We start from the raw sequence: 13,025 nt of genomic DNA, 5'->3' as shown, positions 1-13,025 counted from the left end.
AAACTTATGATCACTTATGTGATATTTCAGTTTTTGTTTTTTTATACATTTGCAAGCATTTCGAAAAACCTGCCTTTGCTTTGTCATTATGGGATATTAAGTATAGAATGATGAGGGGGAAAAACAATTTAATCCATTTTAGAATAAGGCTGTAACATAACAAAATGTGGAAAAAGCCAAGGGGTCTGAATACTTTCCAAATGCACTGTAATCATAGGAAGTGCAACTTACATGATTACCTGGAATCCCCATATCTCCCTTTTCACCTCTTAATCCCTGTAGAGAAAATTCAACTAGCACTTAGTCTGGAGTCATTAAAACTCGTTTTTCAACCACTCCACAAAATTCTTGTTAACAAACTATAGTTCTGGCAAGTCGGTTAGGACATCTACTTTGTGCATGACAAGTAATTTTCCCAACAATTGTTAACAGACAGATTATTTCACTTATAATTCACTGTATCACGATTCCAACAGCTTGGAAAATTCCAGAAAATGATGTCAAGCTTCTGATAGGATAATTGACATAATTTGAGTCAATTGGAGGTGTACCTGTGGATGTATTTCAAGGCCTACCTTCAAACTCAGTGCCTCTTTGCTTGACATCATGAGAAAATCTAAAGAAATTAGCCAAGCCCTCAGAAAACGTTTTGTAGACCTCCACAAGTCTGGTTAATCCTTGGGAGCAATTCCCAAACACCTGAAGGTGCCACGTTCATCTGTACAAACAATAGTACGCAAGTATAAACACGATGGGACCACGCAGTCGTCATACCGCTCAGGAAGGAGACGCGTTCTGTCTCCTAAAGATGAAAGTACTTTGGTGCGAAAAGTGCAAATAAATCCCAGAACAACAGCAAAGGACCTTGTGAAGATGCTGGAGGAAACAGGTACAAAAGTATCTATATCCACAGTAAAACAAGTCCTATATCGACATAACCTGAAAGGCCGCTCAGCAAGGAAAAAGCCACTGCTCCAAAACCGCCATAGAAAAGCCAGACTACGGTTTGCAACTGCACATGCGGACAAAGATCGTACTTTTTGGAGAAATGTCCTCTGGTCTGATGAAACAAAAATAGAACTGTTTGGCCATAATGACCATCGTTATGTTTGGAGGTAAATGGGGGAGGCTTGCAAGCCAAAGAACACCAACCCAACCGTGAAGCACGGGGGTGGCAGCATCATGTTGTGGGGGTGCTTTGCTGCAGGAGTGCCTGGTGCACATCACAAAATAGACGGTATCATGAGGGGGGGAAATTATGTGGATATTTTGAAGCAACATCTCAAGACATCAGTCAGGAAGTTAAAGCTTGGTCGCTAATGGGTCTTCCAAATGGACCCCAAGCATACTTCCAAAGTTGTGGCAAAATGGCTTAAGGATAACAGAGTCAAGGTATTGGAGTGGCCATCACAAAGCCCTGACCTCAATCCTATGGAAGATTTGTGGGCAGAACTGAAAAAGCATGTGCGAGCAAGGAGGCCTACAAACCTGACTCAGTTACACCAGCTCTGTCAGTAGGAATGGGCCAAAATTCACCCAAATTATTGTGGGAAGCTTGTGGAAGGCTACCCAAAACGTTTGACCCAAGTTAAACAATTTAAAGGCAATGCTACCAAATAATAATTGAGTGTATGTAAACTTCTGACCCACTGGGAATGTGATGAAATAAATAAAAGCTGAAATAAATAATTCTCTCTACTCTTATTCTGACATTTCACATTCTTAAAATAAAGTGGTGATCCTAACTGACCTAAGACAGGGAATTTGTACAAGGATTAAATGTCAGGAATTGTGAAAAGCTGAGTTTAAATGTATTTGACTAAGGTGTATGTAAACTTCCGACTTCAACTGTATGTCCATGACAGTCAGTTTAATGGATATTTTACATCCAGAGACTCAGTCCAAGTGACTTCTTAACCACAGTCCTGTGGTGACATTGTCATTTGACTCGGTATGCTTCCTAGTTTTTCCCACAAAGATCATAGCTGTCCCTGTTTTCCATGACATTAAATTAATTAAGAGGTTGTTCAACATGATTCCACTTTGGCTAAATGAAAGCAACCACATTTGGAAGGAGGTAGTGAACCGAGCATCAGATTACACCCCAAGTCTTTTGTAAATGGAAAATGTAGCAACTTCTATGTTTTCCTAAGCAATCTCTGGTCCATAAGTAAATTTACATTTTCAATATGTTCTACAGGTTACAGTATGTTCACTTTCATTCTTTGCTGTATACCATTATTTGTTCTCTTGGTCTGAGCAACATGGCAAAATGCAATCAAACTGAATACTTGAAATGTCTGGAACATGAGGACAGACGCTCCATCTAAAGCCTCAGGTGTTGCTCATGGGTTTGAAATATCATCAGGTGTAACATAAGAAAACCCTAATCAAATGTTATGAATACCTCCCCTCCTCGTTCACCTGGATCTCCCCTTTTTCCCTGGTGAGATAGAAACGACACCGCAATCACATGTTATTCTTATGGGCAGTAGGAGAATATAGAGTTACGATTACAAATGTTTCAACTTCAATACCCACATACTGCACCACATCCATGACACATGCTATGGATATGACAGATGACAGTATGCTCAACATTATACAAGCCTCTTGTAGTGTTTCACTCGTTTTTTCAGATATTTTGTAGTAAGATTGCAACTTGTCCTGAAGTGGTAGAAATGAAATGAAAGGCAAACTGAAAAGTACTGTTTATGATATTTCTGAAATGGTAAACTATTGTCTCAAAAAATGTCTGAAACAGTTCCTGTAAACAATACTGTTTATAGATCAATTATGTATTTTACTGCATTCGATTAACCCTCACCTGTAAATTGCAGTCCTTGGGGTAATTTATTTATTTCATCCCATGAAAGACTTGCTTGTTTGCTGTAGTATAAATTAATATTCTTTATTGAAGTTAATGGAGGTAAATCTGGAAACACAGCTCACCATAAAGTAGGTTTCTGGCTCCTAATTCTTAATCAAAATGCAACGTCAGTATTTTTCCTCTCTCATTAAATAAACAAAATGTGATTGGGATGGCAACACTGAAAACATTTGCAGAAAACATTCCTAATGCTCAATCCCAGCTCAATCGTACACTGCGTCTCAGAAGAAGAAAACATTCATATCAATTTCAAAAGGATGTGAGATCCTCTTTGAACAGAACATTTAGTGAAAATGACTATAATTGCTCATTTCAATAATTCCAGTAATTGCTAAATAAACCTACACACAGGTACATCCCTATCAAACTTTCAAGACAGTATTTTCCCAGCAGTTAAGAGTGATTTTGTAGGAGCCTGTAAATACCTTAGGTCCTGTCAAGCCTGGCATTCCTGGGTGTCCTGGCTGACCTGCTATTCCAGGGTCACCTGACATGCCCTGGAATAACATTCCTTCAATCAAGCATCATACTGTACATAGTAAGAACATATGGTAAGAACATGGTAAGGACACTTCGTCTTTTAGACGTTCTGTAGCTTACATCGTACTGTAAACAGTTCTAAATTATGTCATGTATCACCTTTACTGTCTATTTACATGTACAATAGGCATAATCAACAGATATGAAATGTTAAATGTTGACCTCTGGTCCTGAAACCCCTGGTTGACCTGGTAGTCCACTTTCACCTTTGTTGCCCTATATTTGAAAAAATGTAATTAATTAAAGGCGGAATTCTATAGTAAGACATAGCACACAATCCACAGTAGATACTCATATGGAAATACAATTCTGATTTTAAATCATAAAATACTGCTGTGGGAAAAAATAAAAGCTCATAATCAGCATTAGAGTTTTAGGCGACAATTGATTTTTCTAAACAAATGTGTTCCAATAACTGCTGTCTGAAACGAATCCATGAATATGAAAACACTGCTCATGTCCATAAACTACTATTTCACCCCTGTGCCATTAACTAATACACATTGGCTCTCGTTAATGCGAGATCAGCTAATAAAAAGTGACTGGGCGACAGAGAGTCGGAGACCAGAGAAACAGACCGCTTTTGATTTCCATCCCAAAATTCCACTGACGAAGGCAATAGTAGCACTGTAGGCTTGGACCACCACTTCATTTGGCATCACTAGTATCGCCATGGCACCGCTCTAAACAACATACTTGCTAGAAGTTATATATGTAGAAAATGCTAACCCAAGCTAGGGTTGCAAAATTCCAGGAACTTTCAATAAATTCCTTAGTTTTCTAGAAATCCTGGTTGGAATATTTCAACCCTAACCCAAGCAAAACTATATGCATCAACAATAACACGGAGGAACTAATTTCACACACCAATAGACAAGGGACTGATATTCACAGTGCAACTATAAAATCCCGGCAGCATTTGGGATTTCTTACCACTGCTCAGCAGTATTTGGGATTTCATACTAATACTCAATATCATTCAGGGTTTTACAGTTGCTCTGTGTGGTCATCACTGCCTCTAGTGGTGGTATTGCAACACTGCATGTCTGGGGAGTACATTCCCTGACACAGTACCAGTAAGGTAGGGTCACAACACTCAAATTGCTCCACACATACTGTACCTTCATTGGTTCACAACGTTTCAATGCTAATGGTGTAATAAAGGTATGTGTTTGAGCAATTGAGTGTGCAGATCTTTACTATTGCTATTTACTATTGAGACTTTCTCAGCCTAGCACCCCATGAAAGTACATTTGACTATTTCTGCAAATAGTATTCACATGGACATTGGGCAAAATACAATTGACATCATCCCCAAACCCTTTCGGGGATGATGTCAATTGTATTTTGCCCAATGTCCATGTGAATGTCCATGTGAATACTAGCATGTTAAATTTCACAGCATGTTAAATTTCTTTAACAGAAGAAAAATGACTGTTACCGTAGGTCCAGGTCGCCCTGATGATCCAGGTTCACCAGGAAAGCCATTATCACCCTAAAGAAGAAAAACAATAAAACAACATCAATTTAAATATCCCCCGTATCTCTAGACATTTGTTGTCATTGAGTAAGTGTGAAAATGACTTAGCACTATGTCAATACATATTTAAGACACACACTACTGTAAGTGTGATCCTGAATACATTTGGACAACGTTAAACTATCTATTGACTGCAGCCAACTTACAGATGTTCCAGTTGAACCTTTGGCACCTTTCAGTCCTGACCAACCAGCTTCACCCTGTAATTATACTGATAGAATTAATAACATATGCAGTACCTTTTTATATTGTCATTTTGTGCAAAGGTTTGCCAATTTTGAAAAAGAGTATATAAGAACAACTTTCTTCATTGATTATATGTGTTTTCTTTCTACATGTCACATGACAGCTTCATTAAAAATAATTTATGCATTTCAATATCAAAACTCAAACCATAGTTTATAAAAGTCTGATGTTATGGGAAAAAAAATATTGAGTCCCCATACTATTAAAAATGTTCTTCTTTGTGCGCTTGGCTGAAGTATTTTCAAATTTCAGTAATCCAAAAATAATTTGTGCATTTTCCAAAAGCCTTTAAAAACACTTAATTATATTCCTATTTATTTTAGTCTATACTTTACAACGGTGCATGTAAACTGTGGTTGAACACATCATAATGTTCATTCATAGTTTTAGACATAGAACAAGGGAATGTAGAATAAAGAAGCACAATAACATAGCCTTTCTTACAAGCACAACATGTTTGTTAATGTATAAACTTGCTGGAAAGAAGATTGTGACTTTGAATCTATATGTTTTTATTTAAAACACCATAATATCAATTTAATGGACAGTATGGGCATGTCCTGATATGAGCAGACCTTTATGATAATAACAGGAGCTCACCTTAGTTCCACTCTGGCCTACGTTTCCAGGCATGCCAGGCAAACCCTGGAAACAAAGACAGAGCAAATTAGGGTTAAGAGCATTGCTGATTTTTCACCTTGGGCATTTGAACCAGCAACCTTTCGGTTACGGGCTCTAACCACTAGGCTACCTGCCGCCCTTACTCTATATGACAGCACACAATGTCACATTTTACTTACCATGATATTAGCCTATACATTACAATTGTATTCAATGCATTTGTATTCAATACAGTATATAGATGAAAGGCAGACAGTTAAGAGTTTCCTCCCCCTCTAATGTAGCTAACATACATGGTTCACAGATGTATGGTTTTGTTTTCTTTCTTCTGAGAGTCTGGATTAATCACATATAAAATGTCTTTCCCCTGAGCTTCGCTTGCTTTATCAGCCAGCCGGTTTAATGGCTTCCACAGGATGTTGTTAAAACAAATGCAAATACAGCCCTAATGCAGAGAACAGTGGTACTATATACTGTATCATAATGAATGGACAGGAAGATAGCGTCTTAAAACCTCATTGTATTTATAATGCATCAGAGAGATTATTATACCAATCTATATAATATACAGTATGTGTTAACCCTTTGTTTATCTCTTCATAAAATGCTGATTGATTTTATATGAATTTTTTATTTCACCTTTATTTAACCAGGTAGGCTAGTTGAGAACAAGTTCTCATTTACAACTGCGACCTGGCCAAGATAAAGAATAGCAGTATGAACAGACAGCAACACAGAGTTACACATGGAGTAAACAATAAACAAGTCAATAACACAGTACAAACATTTTAAAAACAAAATGTTAAAAAATCTATATACATTGTGTGCAAAAGGCATGAAGAGGTAGGTGAATAATTACAATTTAACAGATTAACACTGGAGTGATAAATGATCAGATGGTCATGTGCAGGTAGAGATACTGGTGTGCAAAAGAGCAGAAAAGTACATAAATAAAAACAGTATGGGGATGAGGTAGGTAAATTGGGTGGGCTATTTACCGATGGACTATGTACAGCTGCAGCGATCGGTTAGCTGCTCAGATAGCAGATGTTTAAAGCTGGTGAGGGAGATAAAAGTCTCCAACTTCAACTATTTTTGCAATTCGTTCCAGTCATAGGCAGCAGAGAACTGGAAGGAAAGGCGGCCAAATTAGGTGTTGGCTTTAGGGATGATCAGTGAGATACACCTGCTGGAGCGCGTGCTACGGGTGGGTGTTGCCATCGTGACTAGTGAACTGAGATAAGGCGGAGCTTTACCTAGCATGGACTTGTAGATGACCTGGGGCCAGTGGGTCTGGCGACAAATATGTAGCGAGGGCCAGCTGACTAGAGCATACAGGTCGCTGGTTGACTCCTAAACAAGCTGGTTGACTCCTAAACAAGATAAACCTAATAGTACAAATAGGTTTGTTGTCCAAGAAATACACTACGTTGAGAGGAATCATAAAGTTTGTATAGAGAAAATACATGTTTATGTGCACCTATAAGTGTTCTCTGCTCACAATAGTTTTCACTTGGATATAATCAGTCATTTGAACATGGAAAATGAAACTTGGACACTTTCAGAGTCATTAGGACATAAAGTCTCATACCTCAAAGCTAATAAAAAAGCCACTGTATATACAGTAGATGGTTTTAAATGAATAGTGACAGTCCCAAAAATACTTTAGACAAGTTACTACTAATTGATATCAATAATAGGTGTTTCAAATACTTGAGGATAAGTTTCATGAAGTGGAATGGATGCATTCCAGTTCCATGCAAGCTTACCCACTTTATCTGACCACTCAGTGTAACAAATCTGGAGTTTATAATAAGAAGCATGTGTGTAGTGAACAAATATGCCATGTTTATGGAAATATTAAACAAGGCCTACTACATTTAGTGATACCCAATATCCCTGATAATTCACTGTGGTCTAACCCTGGTGCAAGATGAGGCCAAAGACAAAATATTGTGTACAGGCCAAGGTCAGTTGATACGTCATCTTTAAGTAGTCCCAGAGACGACTAGGTCTCCTTTTTTAAGTATGATCTACGTATGTTCATAGCTGCATGCATATTATCTGTTGAAAAAATTTCCTCCTTTTCGAAGATTTTAAACAGACATCTTTCACACTTCAAACAAAGAATAACTTCAAAGGCTACATGAATATGGGTGACGTAACACGTTCTTACGTAGTTGGTGTATTGGCGGAAAATGAAGAATAACCAACAATGTCACATCCCAAGCAGGGATTGAGAAGCATTTTACATGTATTAATAAACATTGAGTGATGCTCTAGAATTTCCCAGAAATCTATTACATTTTAGTAATTCAGCAGATGCGCTTATCCAGAGCAACTTACAGTATTGAGTACATACATTTTCATACTGATCCCCCCATAACCCTGGCGTTGCAAGCACAATGCCCCACCAACTGAGCTACATGACACTACATACCTGTCTGTTCCCCTTTAAGTGATTATGTCATTCATCCCTGATCTTCCTTGCCAATAGTATGTACTTCTCCATCAGTCTCAACACTGGTAGGCTCCTTGTTTTTTTTGTTGCCAATTTCTAAATAACTACCATCTTGAAAAAATCATGCTTTCCTAGATGTTTCTCTGTGTGAAGGTGCCAGGACCGGGCCTTGGAAAATGTTTTCTGTTTTTTTACCACATCCTCTTCAGACTTTATGCTCCTCTGTTCTTCCTAAAATGCTTCCCTTTCTTGCCTTTGATGTTCATGTGGTAGACTAACTACTATATAAACAATGTTACTTGTCCATATCACGACATGCAACACTGTACCACAACTTTCTTATTCCTAAGATGTTTTTCATGTAGCTAGCATGCCAAAGTGGTCAAAATTCACACATTTTACTACCTCAGTGGTAATCCCCCTAAGACCCCTAAGACTTTCATTATCAAACACACAACCATCAAAACATTATGTTAGCCAAATTCTGCATATTCCGTTATACCTCACAGCATAATCTGATCTTCCGGTCTTGTACTCTAAAAGCCATCCCACTGGGCACACAGTAGTTGAATCAACCAACGTGGAAAAGATGCTGAATTGACGTCTGTTCCCAGTGGGATAGATCTATGTTTGGCAGTTGAGCGTGGCAATATTTGTTGTTCATGGACTAATAGGAAAAGTGCCTAATGTTTGTGAATGTACAGTTGAGTCAATAAACAGTTTAGAATTGTTGAGCATATCCAACAAAACTACCTTGAAATGGCTCTTTAGTAATTTTTCATGATAAACGGTGGCAGATGTTTGGCAAATGACAGAGACTATATCTTGAGGGGATTGTAAAAGAACATGGAAACATGTTGCAAAATAACTCCTCAAGAATCCTCAGACGCTGCAAACATATTAAAAGCTGTTCCCTAGAGCATGCTATTGATCAAATCACGAGAAATTACATCACTTATTAAAGATCAGGACAATTAGCCACATCAGTTAAGACACAATAAAAATCGATTGATGTGTCATATAAGACGGGAATCAGATGAGCCAAAAGCTAATGTATGTGTAAAACAGCAAAGACGTTCTTGGAATAGGCTAAGTAGTACATCATGGTCAACTATGGTAGGTGACACGTATTCTTGGATCACTGATGGAGTATGGAGAAGATAAGTGTTATTCTATGAACAGGTTGTGACTGTGACACTTAAATGACTCATGGCTCATTGAAGGTGATAACGACATATTGGCACAAAGCATTCCATATAGTATTTTCTTCCAATGGAATTATATTTATTTGCCTATCTATGAAAGTGTCCAAGAACAGCCTTTGTTCCCTTCTCTTTACTTTGTTACATTGTGTTCTACTCATTTGAAATTTGACTGCAAAGAACTCTAGCTAGGACAGTGGATCTGGGCCGATTCCGGCTGAGAGTCGGGGCACTCGGCTGAGAGTCAGACTCGGCCCGACGTCATGTGGCCCGAGTCTGGGCCGCCTTCGGCACTATTACTTATGGCTAGAATGCGGGATTGAGCTCGGGCTGATTCCGGTGTGAGTTATCTGGCCCAAATGTATTACTTGGGGCTCGGGTCGATTGTGGCTACTCTCTGGCAGATGATTACACGGGCTGCTTTATATAATTAACATTTCAATATTAATTTCTTTTTCCATATTTTCTCATTGTTTCTGTGATCCAAAAATGTAATTAACATTTCAATTAAATTCTTGAAGAGTCTTTTCTGTTTAAGTAGTATTTTTGTATTTTGATACTTTGTACAAAGCAATTGATCAGAATTCAAAACTTTGTGGATGGGGCCTCCCGAGTGGCACAGCGGTCTAAGACACTGCTTCGCAGTGCAAACTGCGTTGCTACAGATGCTGGTTCGATTCCCGTCTGTGTCGCAGCCGGCCATGACCGGGAGACCCATGAGGCGACGCACAATTGGCCCAGTGTCGTCCGGGTTAGGGGAGGGTTTGGCCGGCCGGGAGGTCCTTGTCCCATCGCGCTGTGGCGATCCGGGCGCATGCACGCTGACACACTCGACAGATGTATGGCGTTTCCTCCAACACGTTGGAGCCGCTGGCTTCCGGGTAAAGCGTGCATTGTGTCAAGAAGCAGTGCGGTTTGGCAGGGTTGTGTTTCGGGGGACGCATGGCTCTTGACTTTCGCCTCCCGAGGTCTTACGGGAGTTGTAGCGATGGGACAAGACTGCAACTGCCAATTGGATATGTCTTTCATTTTGGATACATTTATTTACATTTACATTGGGCCGTTTCTGGTAAGATGCCGGAAAAGTCGGCTGAAATCCGGTAGACAGAAACGGCCCGATGTACTTGGACTGATTCTGTGCATTGATTCATTTTGATTCTGGGCCGAGTCTGACACCCGATTCCAATCCGATTCAATCAGTTCCGAGCCCCCGGAAGAGGGCCACTTCTGGGACGATTCCTCATTGCTATCTGGAAAATCAACATCCTTTCAATTCCAAACACTAAATATGCCCCGAAGGACCTTCAACACCGCATGAGCTACAGTATTCTGCTTGGTCAGCAAAATGCTGAAGTGCAGGTTTTGCTATACTGCATCCATCTGTTGGCTTTGGATAGGGCCTGTAAGTAGTTTTGGAGGGCCAATAGGAGGTGCTCATCCATCTAATCTAAAAACCCTCCAATGGCTCAATGTGGCATCTTTCAGATGCAACACTCATGATCTTCGCTGGTTATTGAAAATACCATGAAACTTGTCTCAAGAGTAGGGGTGTTAACCCTGGTGTCCTGGCTACAATTCCTTTGGTCACCCAATACAGTATGTCCATAGCCACCTAATCTTCCACAGCATCCAACTGGATCACTCAACCCATTCCTCCTCCCATGCCATTAATGCCAATGTCATCAACACATCTGGGAAAATAATAATTCAATAAATACATTGAAAATAATATACAATCACTTCTAAAGACACTAGCTTGAGGGGATTGCAGGCAGCTACAACTATTGTGCGGTTTAGTCCATAAAGACGCTCATTGGATGTTCTGGCAAACCAAATGGATTACAGCCCTGTGGAGCAACTGACTCATTCTCAAACATTTTAGTTCCATCACTCAGCTTGTGTAGCCAAATCGGCAAAACTTCCCATTAATGGGGATGCCCTTGCGTAAAACTTTATTTTTCAGATTAAAAAAATGTCTGTCCCCAAATCACTAACATTTTTCCAATTAGCTGTGTTCCCAGCATCCCATAAAGTTATGTATTTCCATAATAGGGTTAATATCCTGGGATGAACTACAGGGGAACCACTCCAAATGTACTAGCTGTCAGAAAAACTCTCATGTTCCATGGTGTCTGCTTTGATTCAAATAGCCCCAGATGACCAAGACTGTTTTGGATATCTCCTGCTAAAGTCAAGGAACTTGTTTTATTTGAGGGGGTGGGGGGGCAATTCTGGAATTTTTCCTATTATAGAAACCCAAGCACAGAAGAAAATACACCATTTAGAGTGCATTGGAATGTAAAGTCTAAATAAGCAGTGGTTAAAGAAAGTATATAAGTGTTCATGACTTACAAGATGGCCCTCCCTTCCGTCTAGACCAGGTATGCCAGCTGCTCCAACTTCTCCCTATTGATTAAAATAATGCATAGAAATATCATAAACACAGACATCATGCCTAATATTTCAGTGTACCCATTACAGGTACAGCTCAAAAGAGATAGCAGCACTCAATCATGTATTTAGTCATTGGATATTGTCTCAACTATCTTTGATACATAACGTTAGCAGTAGATGAGGTATCAGTGTGTTTCTACAGGATTAGCTCTCCATTTATCCATGATGTCAAGCCATGATTTGCAACAAACTGCCAATCTAAAGACATTAGGAACATACATTGAATAACTACTTTTTTAAAGGTGCTATATGTGAGAGAAAAAAATAAGAATATAAATCCAGGATTTATAACGCAGACACAACATCCTAAATGATGAACTGCTGTTAAGATAATGAAAACCATGTGTCAGAGAAACCTGGAAACATCAATGACCCATTTACAGATCACAATGGTGCTGACCCATTTACAGATCACAATGGTGCTGACCCATTTACAGATCACAATGGTGCTGACCCATTTACAGATCACAATGGTGCTGACCCATTTACAGATCACAATGTGTGCTAACCCATTTACAGATCACAATGTGTGCTAACCCATTTACAGATCACAATGGTGCTAACCCATTTACAGATCACAATATGTGCTAACCCATTTATAGACCACAATGGCGCTAACCCGTGTATAGATCACAATGGTGCTAACCCATTTATAGATCTCACTGGTGCTAACCCATTTATAGATCACAATGGTGCTAACCCATTTATAAATCACAATGGTGCTAACCCATTTATAGATCTCACTGGTGCTAACCCATTTACAGATCACAATGGTGCTAACCCATTTACAGATCACAATGGTGCTAAGCCATTTATAAATCACAATGGTGCTAACCCATTTATAGATCACAATGGTGCTAACCCATTTATAAATCACAATGGTGCTAACCCATTTATAAATCACAATGGTGCTAACCCATTTATAGATCACACTGGTGCTAAGCCATTTATAAATCACAATGGTGCTAACCCATTTATAAATCACAATGGTGCTAACCCATTTATAAATCACAATGGTGCTAACCCATTTATAGATCACACTGGTGCTAACAGCAGTAATAGATTTCCAGT

General features: G+C 39.1%; 1 protein-coding gene across 1 annotated transcript in view; it reads right to left on the bottom strand.

Moving 5' to 3' along the window:
* LOC139382027 (collagen alpha-1(XXI) chain-like) overlaps nucleotides 1–13,025 on the bottom strand; it is a 62,579-nt gene that overhangs the window by 7,962 nt on the left and 41,592 nt on the right. The window contains exons 15-22 of the mRNA XM_071125957.1: nucleotides 11,853–11,906; nucleotides 5,817–5,861; nucleotides 5,117–5,170; nucleotides 4,872–4,925; nucleotides 3,593–3,646; nucleotides 3,316–3,387; nucleotides 2,408–2,443; nucleotides 232–276 (exon numbers count right to left, since the gene is read on the bottom strand). Of these exons, the coding sequence (XP_070982058.1) occupies nucleotides 232–276; nucleotides 2,408–2,443; nucleotides 3,316–3,387; nucleotides 3,593–3,646; nucleotides 4,872–4,925; nucleotides 5,117–5,170; nucleotides 5,817–5,861; nucleotides 11,853–11,906 (414 nt within the window). The remainder of the gene's footprint in view (nucleotides 1–231; nucleotides 277–2,407; nucleotides 2,444–3,315; nucleotides 3,388–3,592; nucleotides 3,647–4,871; nucleotides 4,926–5,116; nucleotides 5,171–5,816; nucleotides 5,862–11,852; nucleotides 11,907–13,025) is intronic.

The sequence above is a fragment of the Oncorhynchus clarkii genome, chromosome 23, assembly GCF_045791955.1.
Source record: "Oncorhynchus clarkii lewisi isolate Uvic-CL-2024 chromosome 23, UVic_Ocla_1.0, whole genome shotgun sequence".
NCBI lineage: Eukaryota > Metazoa > Chordata > Actinopteri > Salmoniformes > Salmonidae > Oncorhynchus > Oncorhynchus clarkii.
This window is presented reverse-complemented; position numbering and strand designations above follow the sequence as displayed.